This window comes from Ipomoea triloba, chromosome 6 (assembly GCF_003576645.1).
Source record: "Ipomoea triloba cultivar NCNSP0323 chromosome 6, ASM357664v1".
NCBI lineage: Eukaryota > Viridiplantae > Streptophyta > Magnoliopsida > Solanales > Convolvulaceae > Ipomoea > Ipomoea triloba.
This window is the reverse complement of record NC_044921.1, coordinates 14,404,699-14,421,628: the sequence shown is the minus strand read 5'-3', so window position 1 is coordinate 14,421,628 and position 16,930 is coordinate 14,404,699. Positions and strand designations below refer to the sequence as shown.

Sequence of the window (16,930 nt, the reverse complement as noted above, 5' to 3'; positions counted from 1 at the left end):
CCCCCAACCCCCCCCCCCCCCCTCGAGCTTTCTCTTTTACGTAGAATTAATTTGGTTGGTGTTAAAGATCTTTTTACAACAAAAAAAAGGAGGGATGAAACTCAAAGAAGGCATTATTATTAATGGTGAAACATTTGATAAATAGGAGAGAGTTGATTAGGGTAGGAACATGTAACACATTTTGTAACAGTATGCCCAATATGTACTAAAAAATATTCAAACATGTGTCATTACCATCCAACTCGAAGAGTGTCATATCCTGTGTATTATTCTACTCATTGCAGCGATGAGGGATCCAAAGTGGCCTGATATGTGGCACTACTGTATGGGAACCAATTCTAAGAGAATGGTGCAACAACTATATCGTTGGAATAAGCCATATGTGCTTGAGTACTGGTGCCCCTAAATACCTCCTATAGCACTCGAAAGTAGTATGACCAAATTATTGTAGATTTGGCACTTCGGAATATAGATATGGCTATGAATGTGACCTTGGCCTACTCTACGTCCATGACTATGACCACAGGGTCTCTGGTTAGGTTGCTTCAATCGTGAGGTAGCAAGTGGTCCATGTTGAGTGACAAGAGCTTCAGGTGGTTTTGGAGAAGTCAGTAGAGGAATTTCGTCACTGTAGATGAACTAATGGACAATGAGATAATCATTTAATTGATCAATTATTACAAATTCTTTTGTGATCAATAAAGAGACCATCACACGGTACTCAAGGCGGAGGCCTTTAAACATATATAGATTTTGCTCGTCTATTGGTCCGTCGATTATTGCAAGTAGTCCAAGTAAAACCTTGGCTTAACCAAGGTACTCACTTGTAGTGGAATTCCCTTTGTGCAAAGATTGCAGCTAATAAAGAAAACTCAAAAATTGTGCCCATGAGGAGGACCCAAATGCAGCTTCAATAGCTTTCCAAAGGGCCTGGGATGTTGTATGTCCCACAACAATATACATAACTTCATCAAACGGAGATGGGATGAGATAGGCAAAATAGAGGAATCCTGATGGACCCAATTTTCGGCTACAGAATTGGCTACAACGGAACATCTATATGAAGCATGAACAAAGGAAGCCAGGCAATGGAATGTGCCATCAATGTATCCACTGAGATTTTAACCGCGGAGAAAAGGAACAAGTGAGTATTCCAGAATAAATAATTGGAGGATGTAAGTTTGAGGGGATAAAGACATAAAGTGATGGAGTGTCTGCAGAGTATTATTGGGACTAGGGGTGGATTGGTAGCCATATATCATTTTGTTCTAGTGATACTACATTAGAACAAAAATTTCTATAGAGTTTTATTATTGATCAATCATATTTACAAAGTACATGAATAGATGTATTTATAGGGATATAAGAGATAACTAACCCTAACTAGATCATGACTGGTAAAAGTAGAGTTATAATAGCATTCACAGATGGAGTAGGATCCTAAAATTGATAAAATACAGAGTCATAATGAGTAGAATACTTTTTTAATATGATTAATGGTATTCCTATACATCTCATTATCATTGACCCCTCGCATGCTTGTAGCTACCGTGTTGAGTGCCAATGGTAAGCCGCCACACATTTTCGCTAATTCTTTTCCAAGGTTTTCAATAATATCGGTGAGTATAATATGATCATCTTGTACTAAATCTCCTTGAACAAATTCCAATCTTCATCCTCATTAAGAACATGAACTTTGAACAACTTTTGACATCCAATTTTACGACACACATCTAGTAATCGAGTAGTTAAAATGAACTTGTAACCCTTATCCCTAGGAGGGACACCCAATTTATCCAAGCGAATGCTGTCCCACATGTAATAAGTGTACTAATGATACACATATTACCCTGCTATGAATTTGGACCATGCGTTTTTAAATTTGAAAAATGGGTGGACATCATTATTTGGTTGTTAAATTTGGTCAGATGGCAGTGCTTGAAGTAAAGAGGAAGTTGTGCTGATTTTTCGAATTAAGAAGTTGCCTAAATGAGTATGCTATGTTGTTTTTATTGCTGATTTGCTGATGAACGAAGTGCTGTGAAGATTGAAGGCATGCAATGTTGGTGATCTAGTTGTAGGTGACGAAGATTGGTGTTGGTTAATGAACCTTGTGTATTTTGGTGGTGTAATTCCAATTGTTGTAATCTTGGGTGATCATTTAGTGGATTGGGTAAACATTGAGTTGTCCCGCAGAGGTAGGAGGATTGCTCTGAACTGCGTAACCAATTTCTTGTGTCCGGATTCTTTTATCTTTATATTCGTTACTTTATTTAATTATCGATCTGTTGCTAAATCAATTCATAATTTAGATGATTAATTATTGTTAAAATTGAATAGGAACCCTTAAGACGTTTCTTGCATTCAAGACTCACGATTCAATTTCACCACACATTATCCAATATGAGCACAACTTATTCCCCCACTAAATTGTTGCGTAAAATAGTGCTCTTCATTCTCGTCATCGAAAATTCTAATACCAATAATTTTTGCAATGTTATCCTGTAATTTTCTAATGTTAAAATCTTTAATTTATACAAAATTTTCACCCAATAAACATTAGCACGAGGATTGTTTTGAAAGATTTGATTACATATATGTTTAACCAAGGTTGTCTTCCCAACACCTCCCATTCCACACACCTCGATACTAGTTACATTTTCATCTTCAATTCCACCCATTTATAAATTTCTTCTAAATTAAATTTAGATGTTGGCCTAGATAAGTGATCAGCAAGTTGATATACTGTACTGTACACACATTCAGTGTAGGTTCACTAGTATTCTACCCTCATCAGTCATCTCTAAGCATTTTTACTCTTTCTGTCATCCCTTTGAGTTGTTGTGCTTTTGTTAACTTCTGGGCATTCCTCATTTTTTTTTTTTTGAAAACGGCATTCTTCATTTTTAATCCCGCACCTTGTATGCTTTCCTTGAATGTTTCAAAGTGTTTTTTCAACTGTTTCACTTGCTGAAGCCAACCCTCAACTTCCAATTTCCTCTTCCTTTGCTCTCCTCTTTCTAGTTCATCAACATTAATGCTCTGCCATGTCATTCGCTTGCTCGTAATTCGTAAAGTTGATCTACTTCAGCTTTTAGAGTTTCCAAATTTTCATCAAAACCCATATATCCTCCTACCATTTTACTACCAAACGATGGTATCTGCTCCATTTTATCTTCCAAGAAAAAGCAATGGCCAGAAAATTAGTAATTGAACCAAAAAAAAACTAAATAAAATTTTATATTTTAATAGAATTAAATTGGATAACACCCCATTTTATGGCATTGTAGACCCTGGTCTAAAATGGCATTCAAATTATATGCGTGTAGTTAACATATTATATAACTTATATGATGTACATTCAATTTATTTATAGGTACATAATTTAATTTGATAACTTCAAATAAATAATTTGAATCTCCTTTTGAATCAAGATCTACAATACAATGTGGACGCTGGTCCATGATCGATATAATTTGCCATATTTTGCGTACCTAATTGAAAACTAAAAATTTATCAACTAGAAGCCTGAAATATGTTAAATTAGTAGGAAACTGAGAAATATTAAAACACAAAAGGGGATATATGCATATATACTATAAGAAATATAGAAATGCATTATAAAATAATTAAAATTACTTTATAAGAAAGTTAAAAATGAATATTTAAAAGTATACTATAAAAATGATAATAGTGCATAAAAAATGTTAAAATTACACATTTCAAAGAGTAAAAGTGCATGATCTAAACAGCAAGAGTGTAATAAAAATTTTATATTTTAATAGAATTAAAAGTGTTGGTTAGTTATAAATGAAAATGTAATACTTTTAAGAACAAATATAATATTTTTACATTTTGATGTAAAAGTATTACTTTTTCCATCAAAAGTATTGTATCTTTCCTTATAAGTAATGAAGTATAAGTATTACATTTCATTTTAATCCGACTCGCCTCACGGACATGATCTCATACATGTTTTTGCCAAATAAAGATACATAAATTTTAAGGTGGTTTGAGGATGGTATAATTTATTTACTTTGCTATTCTTTTTTCCATAGGGGGGAAATTGAGTATGTAGAGTAAGCTATAGCCCTCGGGTGCTAGACTAAGGCCCTGTTTGATAAATAATCAGCTTATCAGTCAATTTTGGCTTAGTTGATCACTATTAGTTGTTTGGTTAATAAGCTTTTTGTAACTCTAAAATACTAAAATTCAAAAGGCTACTCAAAGTAGCATTTTCAATTAGCTTTTTGAGAAAAAAATTATACCAAACAGCTATCAGCTAACAGCCAACCCAATCAGCCAACTTTTTACAATCAGCTAGTTATTAACAAATCATACCTTCTAACCCAAACAGCCAACCCAATCAGCCAACAGCCATTTACCAAACAGGGCCCAAGCCTGTGGGGAGACGAATTCCGGTACTTTGTCTTCGATAATGAAGTTGCAGAAAGGTATGCTCAGGAGATTCAAGTCTTGAAGGGACAAGTAATGAGCATGTTGGTAAGTATTAGGACTGCCAAGTTAGCTGAGAAGCTTAACTTCATTGACACCATAGAACGTCTCGGCATTTCATATCACTTTCATGAAATAATTGATGAGATGTTAGAAAATATTTACAACGTCAATCCCAATTTCCAGCTAGGAGATGATTTGTGCACTTCTGCACTTCTATTTCGATTGCTGAGGCAACATGGTTATAACAACTCTTCAGGTAAGCCATGTAATGATTGCATGCCTAATATGTATATGTATATATATAAAAGTTCTATGTTACTCCTAGGTACTAATTTTGTGAATTCTTATGCGAATTATTAGGAATCTTTAATAATTTTCAAGAGAATGGAAAATTCAAAAGCACTTTTTCCAACGATGTTAAGGGATTGTTGAACTTATACGAAGCTTCACACGTAAAGGGGCATAACGACGACAATTTAAAAGAGGCTTATACCTTTTCAAAAACTCATTTGGAAGTTATTGGTCCACAACTGAGCTCTATTTTGGGAAAGCAAGTGAGGCATGCCCTTGACCAATCCTTGCACAAGGGCATTCCTAGAGTAGAGAGTAGCTACTTCATCACAGTGTATCAAGAAGATGAGTCCAAAAATGATGTTCTACTCCGATTTGCAAAGTTAGATTTTAATTTATTACAAATGCACCACAAGCAAGAACTCCGCAAACATATGAGGTAACAAATAAAATAAATTAATTAATAATACAACTAGTAACTATTATTTCTTTCTTAGTAACCCGAAAATATTGCCTAGTGGCTAGTGGCTAACAAATCGGATAGCATTTGGGTCTTGGGGGCTGGGGGTGGGGCTAGATTAATTTTATGTGCCATAATTAATTTTGAAAAGTCACATTTTTAGTTCATCAATCTAGTGTCGTCTCTCTTTTAAACTATACAAATTTGATCATTTAATAGTTATTTTAATGAGGTGTAAACTCCTATCACTACGTAACTGAGACATCTAAATTCATTTTTATCTATGCTTTTATAAGAATATATTTGTAACTTCTATTTGATTGCTTTAAAAAAAAAAAGCAAAAAAAAAATAAAAAAAAAATAACGGAATGTAAATAGAGCTTGACAGTGTTGATATATAGTCAAGTAACTGAACTACAACTCTTTAAACAATCAAAAAATTAAAATAGAATGATTTGATTTATAACTTTGGAAGAGTTTAAGTAACAAAAATGTGATTTTTTCCAATTATGTTGATAAGTCGAAAATATTAGGACCTAAAGTAGGTATATTACTATAAGTCTATAATAACATGCAAAAATATAGACACCTTCGTTTGCCATTTGGCTTTAATGTTGCATAACATTGGGCAGGTGGTGGAAGGAGTTGGACTTTGTCACTACACTTCCTTATGCAAGAGACAGGGCTGTTGAATGTTACTTTTGGCAAAATATTCCAAGGCAAAATATTCCAAGGCTCGACTCATGCTTGCGAAAATCATAAAAATGATTTCCATTATAGATGACACATATGATTCATTTGGAAAGCCGGATGAATTAGAAATTTTTACCGATGCCATACAAAAGTATGTAGCATCCCACAATATAATGTCCTTTCTCTCAAATATATATTAATTTATCCTATAATAAATTAAAATTTTATTGTTTAATAGGTGGGATATATGTCAATTGAACCGTCTTCCCCATTTTATGAAGATAATCTACAAAACTCTTATAGATCTTTTTGAGGAGTTCGACAAAGAACTATCAGAAGAAGGGAGATCTTTTGCAATTCATTACACAAAAGAACGAGTATGTCTAAATGCTACCAATTTATTATTATTATTATTATTATTATTATTATTATTATTTAGGGAAACTCATGATATTGGTTTTAAAACTTTGTTGGTATATTATATTGTTTGAATATTCTATTTTGGGCGTGAACATATTTCACCTTTATCTTTTTGTAATGTGGCCTGGCGATTGGACCAAGTGATGGGGTTTTATTAAGTCCATCAATTGGTTTTCCTGATTAACGTAACCCGTAACTTTAATGCTGAAACCTGAAAGGAAAATTTAACTTTTTTTAAAGGTTAATTAGCTAAAATTAAAGATTCGTCTAGGTTGATGTAATAGTACACGTACATGGTTATCCTTTGATAGGAAGCCTTTAATAGAGTTTTGATAGTTGTCAAAAATAATTATATGGGTTTAGATTTGTTGTTTCGCTAAGAATCGGCACTCTGGCACGTACTTGTGCAATTATCTACTTTTAGGCATTAGAGTTTTGAACCCATGATAATCCAAGCAGACTCATAAACATCATTGATAAATTAACGTACTAAAATATATAAAATAAATACAATAAGAAAAAGATAAGACTTTTTTTTAGTACTACAAGATAGGACTTAAAGCTATGAATTATTACTATCAAGATGTTATAATAATTCATGAATTAGGGAAAACAATAATGGGCATACACATAAGAATTCAAGACCATCCTCTATCTCCAATTAGAGCAAGGAATTGTTCCCCAATTTATTGGTGACTCAACCTCAAGCTCTTGCTCCAAGGTATCAAAGCCTCCCAATTCATCTCCTACTCTCCTTGTGAGATATTTGAGTTGTACAAGGAGTGACTTAAGTTTTTACTCAACTCTCATTGTAACAAAAACTCTTCAATTACTTGCTAATAAATATAGCTAGTAATCATTAACAAGTTACAATCATAATTCCTTATACAAGTTTATGATCCAAGGTTGAAGTTCTACCCCTTATGAAATTAATTGCGTGGATAGCATCAAGATAAATAATAAATTTCTATATTAAGTCCACATAAAACTAATAAAAACAATAAATAGATGAAGAACATAAAGAAAGTAAAATAAACATCGTATAAGGAAATTAAAGGAAGAAGAATATTAAATTACAAAAGAAAGAAAAGAAAAGAAATGGAAACAAACTCTAAGCTACTAGTTTCTACTTGGTTCTACATCTTTTTTTATCGCCCCCACTCCGCCCCATGTATTAACCCAAACATCATCATGTTTTATTGCATGTTAATAAGGATTATTAGGGAAATTTTAAGTTAGAGTATACAATTTAATTACTTGGAATTGATGAATGCCATGTTATATAGTTATTGGTCTCCATCAGTTTAGGGACCAAAATGGTCACCTTGTGAAAAAATTGATAGTAAAAATAGCCAAAATTGCTTTTTTTTTTCTTTAATTGTAAAGTTGTTCTAATTTTTTCTTTCTATCTGAAAAATAGATTAAGGAAGTTGTGAGTTCTTACAATATTGAAGTGAAATGGTGTTCGGAAAGATGCATGCCGCCAGTTGCTGAGTATCTAAAAAATGGACTCAATACTAGTAGCATTCATTTTCTCATTATAGCCTCTTTTCTTGGCATGAAATCTGTTACAAGAGAAATATTTGAATGGTCAAGTCAAAACCCTAGAATTATTGAGGCAAGCAAACTATTGGCTCGTGCTATTAACGACATAGCTTCCTATGAGGTATTATATTTATATGGCACTTATTCACGAAGAATGTGTTCATTCATAATAAGATATAGAGTTATTTTCAGTTTTGGTATTAAATTTATAGGTGACAATCTACTTTAGCCTTTATTTTTCAAAATATTTCCTTTGGTCCTAGTATTATTGTGGCATGTCCATTTTTTTGTCCTCCGTTAACAAAATTATTGTTGAAATGTCGTTAAATACAGTGACATTTCGATCTTTTTTTTTTTTTTTTTTAGTGGGTTGACCCGCTATATTTTTATTTTTATTTTTCTGAAAAAAAAAATCATAATTGAAGACCTAACTGTCTTTGCATTTTACAGAAATTAAATGATTTTGTTGATGAAGGACCACAAATGGTCACCTATAAATCTAGGACAAAAATAGAATTAACTCTAAGATATTTTACTACTTTGATCTGTTTATATAATGATATTTCTATTTTTTTATTAACAATTACCAATTCAATTACTCTAACTCTCTTAAAATTTTCAAGCTTATGAATTTTGGTTCAAAATATTTGAAATACCCTACGCGAAAGAGGATAAAGTTTGGTGGAAATAAGAACATTTTGAAAGGGATTGATCAATTTTTATTAAGAGAAAATTAAAATTGACCAAATTGATAGATAATAAGATAAAAGTGGAAATACACTAATAGTGGATGGACCAAAATGGAATTGACATCATGTAGTATATTATTCTTGAACTATTTTGTTTTTCTATTAAGTAAATTCCATTAGTATTTAGTCGTATTTACATGTATATGCAGCGTGAGAAAAGCAACAGGATAAATGCAACAGGAATTGATTATTACATGAATGATTATGGTGTAACTATTGAAGAAGCAATGAACAAATTTCAAGAAATGGTAGAAAGTGCATGGGAAGATATCAATGAAGATATTCTTCGACCAATTCCATCAGCTGTCTCAACTGAGATTCTTTTACACATTCTCAATTTTGCTCGCATGCATGATGTGATTTATAAGCACAAACAAGATGGGTATACTGAGCCTGAGAAAGTTTTGAAGCCTTGTATTCTTTCTCTGCTTGTCAACTCCTTTGAAATCTAGGCCGGTTTCTTAATTGGCATATATCTTTTGTGTTTGATGTGTTATTTAAAAGTTTGATGTACTCTCTATGTATTTTTTATTTTTATGTACTGTGCAATTTGCAATGATTGAGGAGGAGACATATTCCTAGTACGTAACACATATCCATATATCCTTGTGACAATAAAGTAGGGATGCTCTCCTCTAAAAACTTTTCTTACATTTAAGTTTCAAAGTTCAAATTTAATTTGGTTTTAATTAATTATGTTATTTGCTATCTTTCATTAGAGAGCCTTATATATATATATATATTTTGGTTCAAATGCGGTCGTGCTCTCCCGTGCGGCCGTGCGGTCACACACCACTCAATGTTACGAAATACACCACTCAATGTTAAGAAACACACCACAATGTTAAGAAACACACCACATTGCATATTTGTGTGGTATGTTTCTTAACATTGAGTGGTGTATTTAGTAACATTGAGTGGTGTGAATCGCACGGCCGCACAGGAGAGCACGGCCACACCTGAACATAACCCTATATATATATATATATATATATATGATTTGCTAAGTAACATGTTCACATTGAGAATGTGCGTGGCCATTAGTTCAAAATTGAAATTGAAATCATAATTAGATTCAAATACTTGGTAATTTTAAATGTGGTGGCATATTTTTGTAAATAGCTCAAACATTAAAGTCCAACTATCAAAATAGACCATAATTCCAGTTCGTGCTAGTCACTTGCTCAAAGTGGTGAAGGTAATCCAGATTACCCCGCTGATGCCAGTAGATATTTGGTAAATCGCTAGTCACTTACTCAAAGTGGTGATGATGGTCCGGACTATCATGCTTGCACTTGCAGTTATCTAGTGCCTGCATTGTTGGGGCTATTTGCTCAAAGTAGTGATTGTGGTTCAGACTACCCAGCAGCTATGGGCAGTTTGCAATAGCCTAGTTCGATAATGTTGGTGGTCGGTAATTAAAGATTTGATGAAGAGTATTTAGGGTGAATTTTCGTTCTTTTGAATATTGACAATAGATGCAAGCTTATGTTCTCTCAATCACAAAGTACTAATACTTCTTGTGGAAATCTAACTGGGGTAAAGATCATCTTGGGCAAGAACCGTAAGATAAACAATAGACTAATACAAGCAACACTTAAATGAATGACAAATGATATAAAAAGCGGAGGAGAATATAGGAAACTAAACTAGGCTAAGATAATGTGACCAAAAGGGAACAAGAATAATGAGAGTCAATTGGCTTGACAACATATGTCATTAAAAGGAATGAACCTTTCTCAAGATCATTCCACGCTCTTAGGGCACACAAAGACATTCTCACAACTCATTAGTGTCTAAGAGGCATTTCAACAAATATTTTGTTCTTGACATCCCATACTTCCATTTTCTCAAAGGTGAAGTATGGTTAATTAACCCCTTTAACCAAAATTAGGTAATTTCAACCTAATTGGAACTCAATCATGTTAATTAACATCATCGAAATCAAGTTTGATCTCATCACTCCAATTCAACAAATTCAAAGTCACATTTCCTAGCTTAATCCTAATATTATTCATTCATATTCCCTTCTCAGGGGATTACTCATACATGTTCACAAAGAAAACAAATATAGATTCAAGAATAAAAGATGATTTCATAGCAACACTGAGTAACGGATTGAAATTGCAATGAATTGAAATTGGAATTGACTTATCTAATTATAATTAGATAATTAGAACTTCTAGCTGAAAAATGAAATCAACCTTCAATCCATAATCAACAAGCTTACATGGATGATGGGAGTGGGTTTGAGCCTCAGTTGAGGCAATTGTTGACTCTTTGTGCTTCACTAGGTTGAGAAAATAGCTATGAACAGATACTACATTGTAACTTGAGTCAGTAGTACTAAAAAAAAAAAAAAAACAAACTTACAAAAGAGAACTATCTAGAAACTTGAATCTAACTAGGAACTTGGAATATAATGTAAATTGGAAATGTAAATTATTGTTCTAGGATTCTAAGTGCTAAGAAGTGGAACTAATTTATACATCGTATTGTCTAAGAAAATGATCTAACATTCTTTTCTCATGTCTAATCTCTAATGTCTCAAATGAACCAAATTCCCCATTTTATAGCTCAGATTAGGCCCATCAAGAGCGTGATAGGTCTCATGACATTCCTGATGCACTTTCTGAAGTTTTCCTCACACAAATGCTCTCACGAGCGTGATATACTTCGTGATAGTAGAGATTGGTCTTCGCAAAGCTCTTCATGAGTCTGACTCCTCACATGATAAGCTCATCCTCCGACTTTCATCCTATTATAGTTTGTCCATTTTGATTCCAATTTCCTATTATAGTTTTTCCTTCAAATCTTGATGTGTTCTCAATTTGCTCATTCTTACACAATTATCACATAATTAGTGAATTCAAACAATATTAAAACAAGTCTATCCATAATTGACCAAAATATGCATCATGAAATAGGACAATTTAACACCTATAAAATCTTTCAACACTTTATAGCATGTTTGTCCTCAAGCAAGGTAAGGCTTGATCAAGAAATCACATATACAAGAGCTTAATTAAGCAATTGAGTTCACATTCCTTAATAAATCATATGAAGATAGTTATGCACAAGAATTTCATGACATCTTGTTTTCATCCTTTACCTGGACTATATATGGATCGGAGTGGTAACCATTGACACAGTTTTTAAACCAAAATTCAAGGGGAAAAGCTTGGGATACACTCTAATTCTCTTCAACATGACTTCACATGCCCAAGGGTTCACCTCTCAAGCATACAACAAATCATGCATTCAAATCGATTCAAATAATAGTCAATCTAGGGACCTTTCTTAACTTGGACCAAAGATGGTAAAAAAGAACAAAGTCATTCCGTCGGTCGCCTTCCAGGAGAAGGCAACGTTTCTGGTCGTCTTCTCCGGGAGAAGGAAACATTTCCGTCGCCTTCTCCAATCTGGTCGCCTTCTCCCTTCTCCGGCGAGAAGGCGACCTTTTGGTCAACCTTCCGCCGGAGATGGTGACCAGCGACGGCTTGGTCGTCGCCGATCGCCGAAATATGCTGCCGATCGCCGGAATATGCTGCTGATCGCCGGAATCTGTGGCTGGAACTGAAATAACCTGTTATTACAGGTCATTTACCGGTTATTGGGCTTAATTGACTCAATTTGACATGTTAAAGGGTTTAATAAGTTTAAGTACCTAATTGACTTTTGGTATAAAGTTTAGGGCCCATTTGACCATTTTTCTTAAAATATATATTTTACATTTTTTTTTTATATATCCAAATGAAATCCGATATCCGACATAATATTGCGTAAAATACTAATCTGAAAGGGTTTTAAAATTGTAATCCAATCCTTTGTTATTTAACCCATATAACTCATAACTTGGCAAAAGTAAAATATATAACAAAGCAATATTGGAATCCATATAACTCAAAATTCGAATACAATTTTTTTTTATAAATTGTAATCCAATCCTTCGTTATAAAACCCAATATGAGTTATAACTCACAAAACTTGGCCAAACAAATATGAAATCATAAACTAATAATTGTCAAATAAATTACTTTATCTTCTTTTAAGCAAAATACATTAGTACAAATCATATCCATAAATAGAATAATAGTGAAATCAAACTTTAACAATCATAACTAGCTTGAGTCATATTATATCAAAATCCCAACTCCTGTGCCTCTCGGAGCGAACGTGGGTGGACCTGTACCGTTAAACGGACAGAGAAAGACCCCGTGAATCTACCAAAAAAAAATCCCAAAATATTTTTAACTCAAACTAAACCTAAACTGGGTATTCAAAGTAGTAGAGATTCCCAAATAGGTTATGAAGTTTGCAAAATAAAGAGAGAAGACTTAACCACTTACCTAAAACATCCAAATCTTAGCTATTTAGCTCACCCAAATACTCCTAACATTTTTCCTTCCCTTATCTCTCTAGTCAATCTCCTTGTCTTCTTTCAAATGAGGTATTTGTCTAACTAAGTGATTCCTTAACCTTTAAGAGTGAGAAAGGATAATTTTGTAATTTTATCTAATATCAAACTTTAATAACTTTTGACTAGTTGACCTCATTTAATAAACATATATAAATATAATTGTATTTATAAAAAAGTGGGTATTACAGTGTGGGAAAGCAATGGAATTGCTTTAAGCTTTGTGCTAAAAGCAATAGAGGCATGCTCAGTGTGTCTTCAAAAAGTTTGGTTTTGTATATCTCTCTAAAACCCATCTTACTTTTAATTTATTCCTTTGAAATAGGATATTTAGTTGGAAAGTTTATTTTCACCCTAGTCAATAACCTATTCCAAAGACTGAAAGAGCATTTACAGTAAATCATGATTTTGAGATGTCTGAGTTTTTGAATTAGACCTTTCTGTATATCCCAAATTGAACTAATTATTGAGCATAAAGAATATATAAACATAAATGTACACTCCAACTATCAGTTTAGGCTTTTAGTTGAGATGGAGCACATGCTTCAATTTGGTATAAATGTGCAGTCCAACTATTAGTTTAGATTTTTAGTTGAGATGGAGCACATGCTTTGCATTAATTCTCACTACTTTATTTCTACATTCAAGATTTTTATGTTGGTTTTTTTTAAGTGAATGCATTATTTGGGTCACATAGTTTTTCTTTCAGCAATTTGGGGATGTAGTGTTAATGTTTTTTATTTTTTTTTTTAATTTTTATTGTAATATAAGTAAAATATTTTTAATTATGTGATAAACATGCTATTATTAATTGAATTGAACATATAATAAGGATATCCTTTGATGATTGGGGTCAGTGGGGTGCAAAGGCAATAAATTAAATTTATTGGTGTGTGATTTTTCACTTTTATTCTTCTGTAAGTATGCACATGATATATCATATATGTTAAGGGGTGGCTTGTATTATTTCAATTTTTAATTATGGCATATCATAAATGATTTTATTTGTTTATTTTGACTGATTTAATCAATATATGACCTTAAAAAGTGAAGATTGTAATGAGATTGGACTTTTTCCTTTTTGGTGACTTTTTCATAATAGAAATTTGACAAACAAGACTATTGAAGCAAATGATGGGAAGCCCCTACCTTTGTATCAGAAGGCTTTGTGTGGGCTAACTGCTGGTGCAATTGAGCATGTGTTGGCAGTCCAGCTGATTTAGAACTCATCCGTATGCAGGTTGATGCTAGTATGCTACCTTACCTGCTGCCCAACGGCTTAACTACGCAAATGCCTCATCAAAATTGAATTTAACTTGATATTAATTTTTCTTTCATGAATTACTATATTGTTGTTTAGACAATATAGTAATTTTTTTTTGTTTCCAAAAAAAAAAATATTGTTGTTTAGACATAAATTTTGTATTAAGTACAACATTTAATTTTTTGAACTACAAAATAGTACTGGTATCACTTTTATATTACAAATTATATTGTATTCTAGTTTTCATATTAACATTTTAAATACAAATACTAAAATTTTAAATAATAATAATAAATATCAGAATATTTAAAATAATAATAATTTAGTGGAATCAAGACGAAGTATGATTTTAGCAATGGAATATTCATTGCCATTACGGCGACGAAAATGATGACGGAAAGATTTTTATCGCCCAAAACGCGACGGAATCACGAACAGTGATTAATTCCGTAATTTTTTTACGATGAAATTTTTTTACGGAAAACAAACTTTGCGACGGAATATCTAGCGATGGAATCACTACGGAAATTTGTTTCGTCGTTTCATTATGATGAAATTTTGCGACGGAATACAAAATTTGCAACGGAAAGGTTAGCGACAGTATTGCGACAAAAATTATTTTCATCATATCATTATATTACGACAGAAATATGCAACAAAATATGAGTTTCCCGACGAAATATTTTTTTCACACGATGGCGACAGAAGGAACCGTTGCCAAAACCTTGACGGACTGATTTCCATGGCTTACTTTGCGACAGAAAATTTCGTCACCATTTTCTGTCAACACCGCTCGAGACAGATTATTTCTGTTGCGAAATGAAATACGAAAAGTCTTGACACTACGGAATTGATTCCATCGCGAAAATGTAAAATTCCATCGTAAAATGTGATTTGCTATGAAATTTCGCGTTTTCGCAATAAAATTTTTCTATCATGAATCGAGATTTTTCTTCTAATGAAATATCCTAGGCGCTAGGCGGCGCCCGGCCGCGTCGAGTAAGGCCGAAATCGGCCTCCTCCGCGGCCGGGCGCCTAGCCCGCCTAGCCCGCCTGGCCGGGAGGTTTTTTTTTTTTTTTTTTTTTTAAAAAAAAAAAATTATAAATCTGAAACATTTAAACTATTAATGTTATAATGTATTAACTAATACTCGAATAATAAGTAATAACTTAATAAAATAATAAGTAATAACTAAATTAAAATAATAAGTAATGCACTAATAATTAATAAATAATAACTAATAACTTAATAAGTATTAAATATTTAACTATTAAAGTGTAAAGACTTACAATATTAAACACTTTACAATTATTAACACTTAAAATATTTTTTTTTTAATTTTTAAATTAAAATAAAAAAAAACAAAAAAAAAAAAACCTAGATCGGCGCCTAGGCGGCCTAGGCGCTAGGCGCCCCCCAGGCGCCTAGAGGGCGCCTAGCGATTTTTGCAACATTGAAAATACCATCAAACTTTTAAAGTCGTTAAAATGTTTTAAAATTTTATAAAAAATTTGATTGAATAAAACCCCTAGTTTCGTTATATCTTGTACTAATAAATTAGGATATGTGACATTTCAATTTAAATATAATTGTCATTTTCATTTTGATATGATGCTATACGTCGCAGTCACATGCTGTAGTGAAAAGATCATCTATTAATTTATTTAGAACAAATAGTGGCCACATTAGTTTCATTTTCTTTCAAACTTTTATAAAAAAAAATTAAAAAAAAAAAAGAAGTAGGATGTGACATTTCAAATATGATGATAGGTAGCAATCATCCAACACATGATTGCTACCTGATAGCGTTAATGTAAACGGGGTCTACGATTACGCTACGGATACGTGTGTTACGGGTGGTGAGGAATGTCGTTCGGCCGGTCAGACGGTCGGTCTACCGGTCAACGACTGAGCGGTTCGAAGCTATATCGCTCTACGGGTGACGAACAGTAATAAAGAGTAAGCAGGAGAAAGACAATCGGCAAATCACAAGTGTATTAGTGTAGTACTGATGAGTTTCTTTTTCAGTGAGGGGAATGACCCCTATTTATACAAAGTGGATTCACTATGCACATGGTGTCTGATATGCAAGTGGAGGGCATATGGGCTGTCACTCCGCAAAATGCGCATCGGTTTGCTCGAAGTGGTTGAGTTACTCGAGGTGATGAAAACACGGATCCCTTGTTCCCGAAAAGTTGTCGGTCGTCACATCAAGCAACTGTTGCGCTCGTGAGCCTCCAATCCACAAGGTGTGTTGCTTCCGATCATGCGGCCGACGGACCGGGCGACCGTCGACGGACCGTTGGGTGACCGTTGACGGACAGGTTGGGTGACCGACGGACAGGTGATTTACGGACCGACTCGTACATGTGCATATTTACCCATCACAAGTCCCCCACTTCTTGAATCTGCGAGAGTCGTCAGGTTCGAGAAGTAGAATGTGTTCCAGGCGGCCAACTTGTTGCGAGCAAAGCCTCCCCGGTTTGAATGCCTTGATAGTCCGTGATTAACCCCTCAAGTTTGAGTTGAACATGAGGGGCGTGATTTACGCTGGTTGCCTCGTTAAAAACCTTAGACTAAGAAAAACCCTATGGGAAAAAACCTAGCTAAGGGAAAAAGAGTACAACCAAAA

The 16,930-nt window shown here is 33.4% G+C and overlaps 1 protein-coding gene and 2 pseudogenes across 1 annotated transcript in view; 1 reads left to right on the top strand and 2 right to left on the bottom strand.

Annotated features, from left to right (window-relative positions):
* Positions 1-858: 858 nt before the first annotated feature.
* Positions 859-2,681, bottom strand: LOC116023523 (annotated as a pseudogene).
* A 510-nt stretch (positions 2,682-3,191) lies between these two features.
* LOC116023522 lies at positions 3,192-9,068 on the top strand (annotated as a pseudogene).
* Positions 9,069-11,951: 2,883 nt separating this feature from the next.
* LOC116023521 overlaps positions 11,952-16,930 on the bottom strand; it is a 9,525-nt gene continuing 4,546 nt past the window's right edge. Inside the window, exon 3 of the mRNA XM_031264525.1 lies at positions 11,952-12,202. Within this exon, the coding sequence (XP_031120385.1) occupies positions 11,952-12,202 (251 nt within the window). The remainder of the gene's footprint in view (positions 12,203-16,930) is intronic.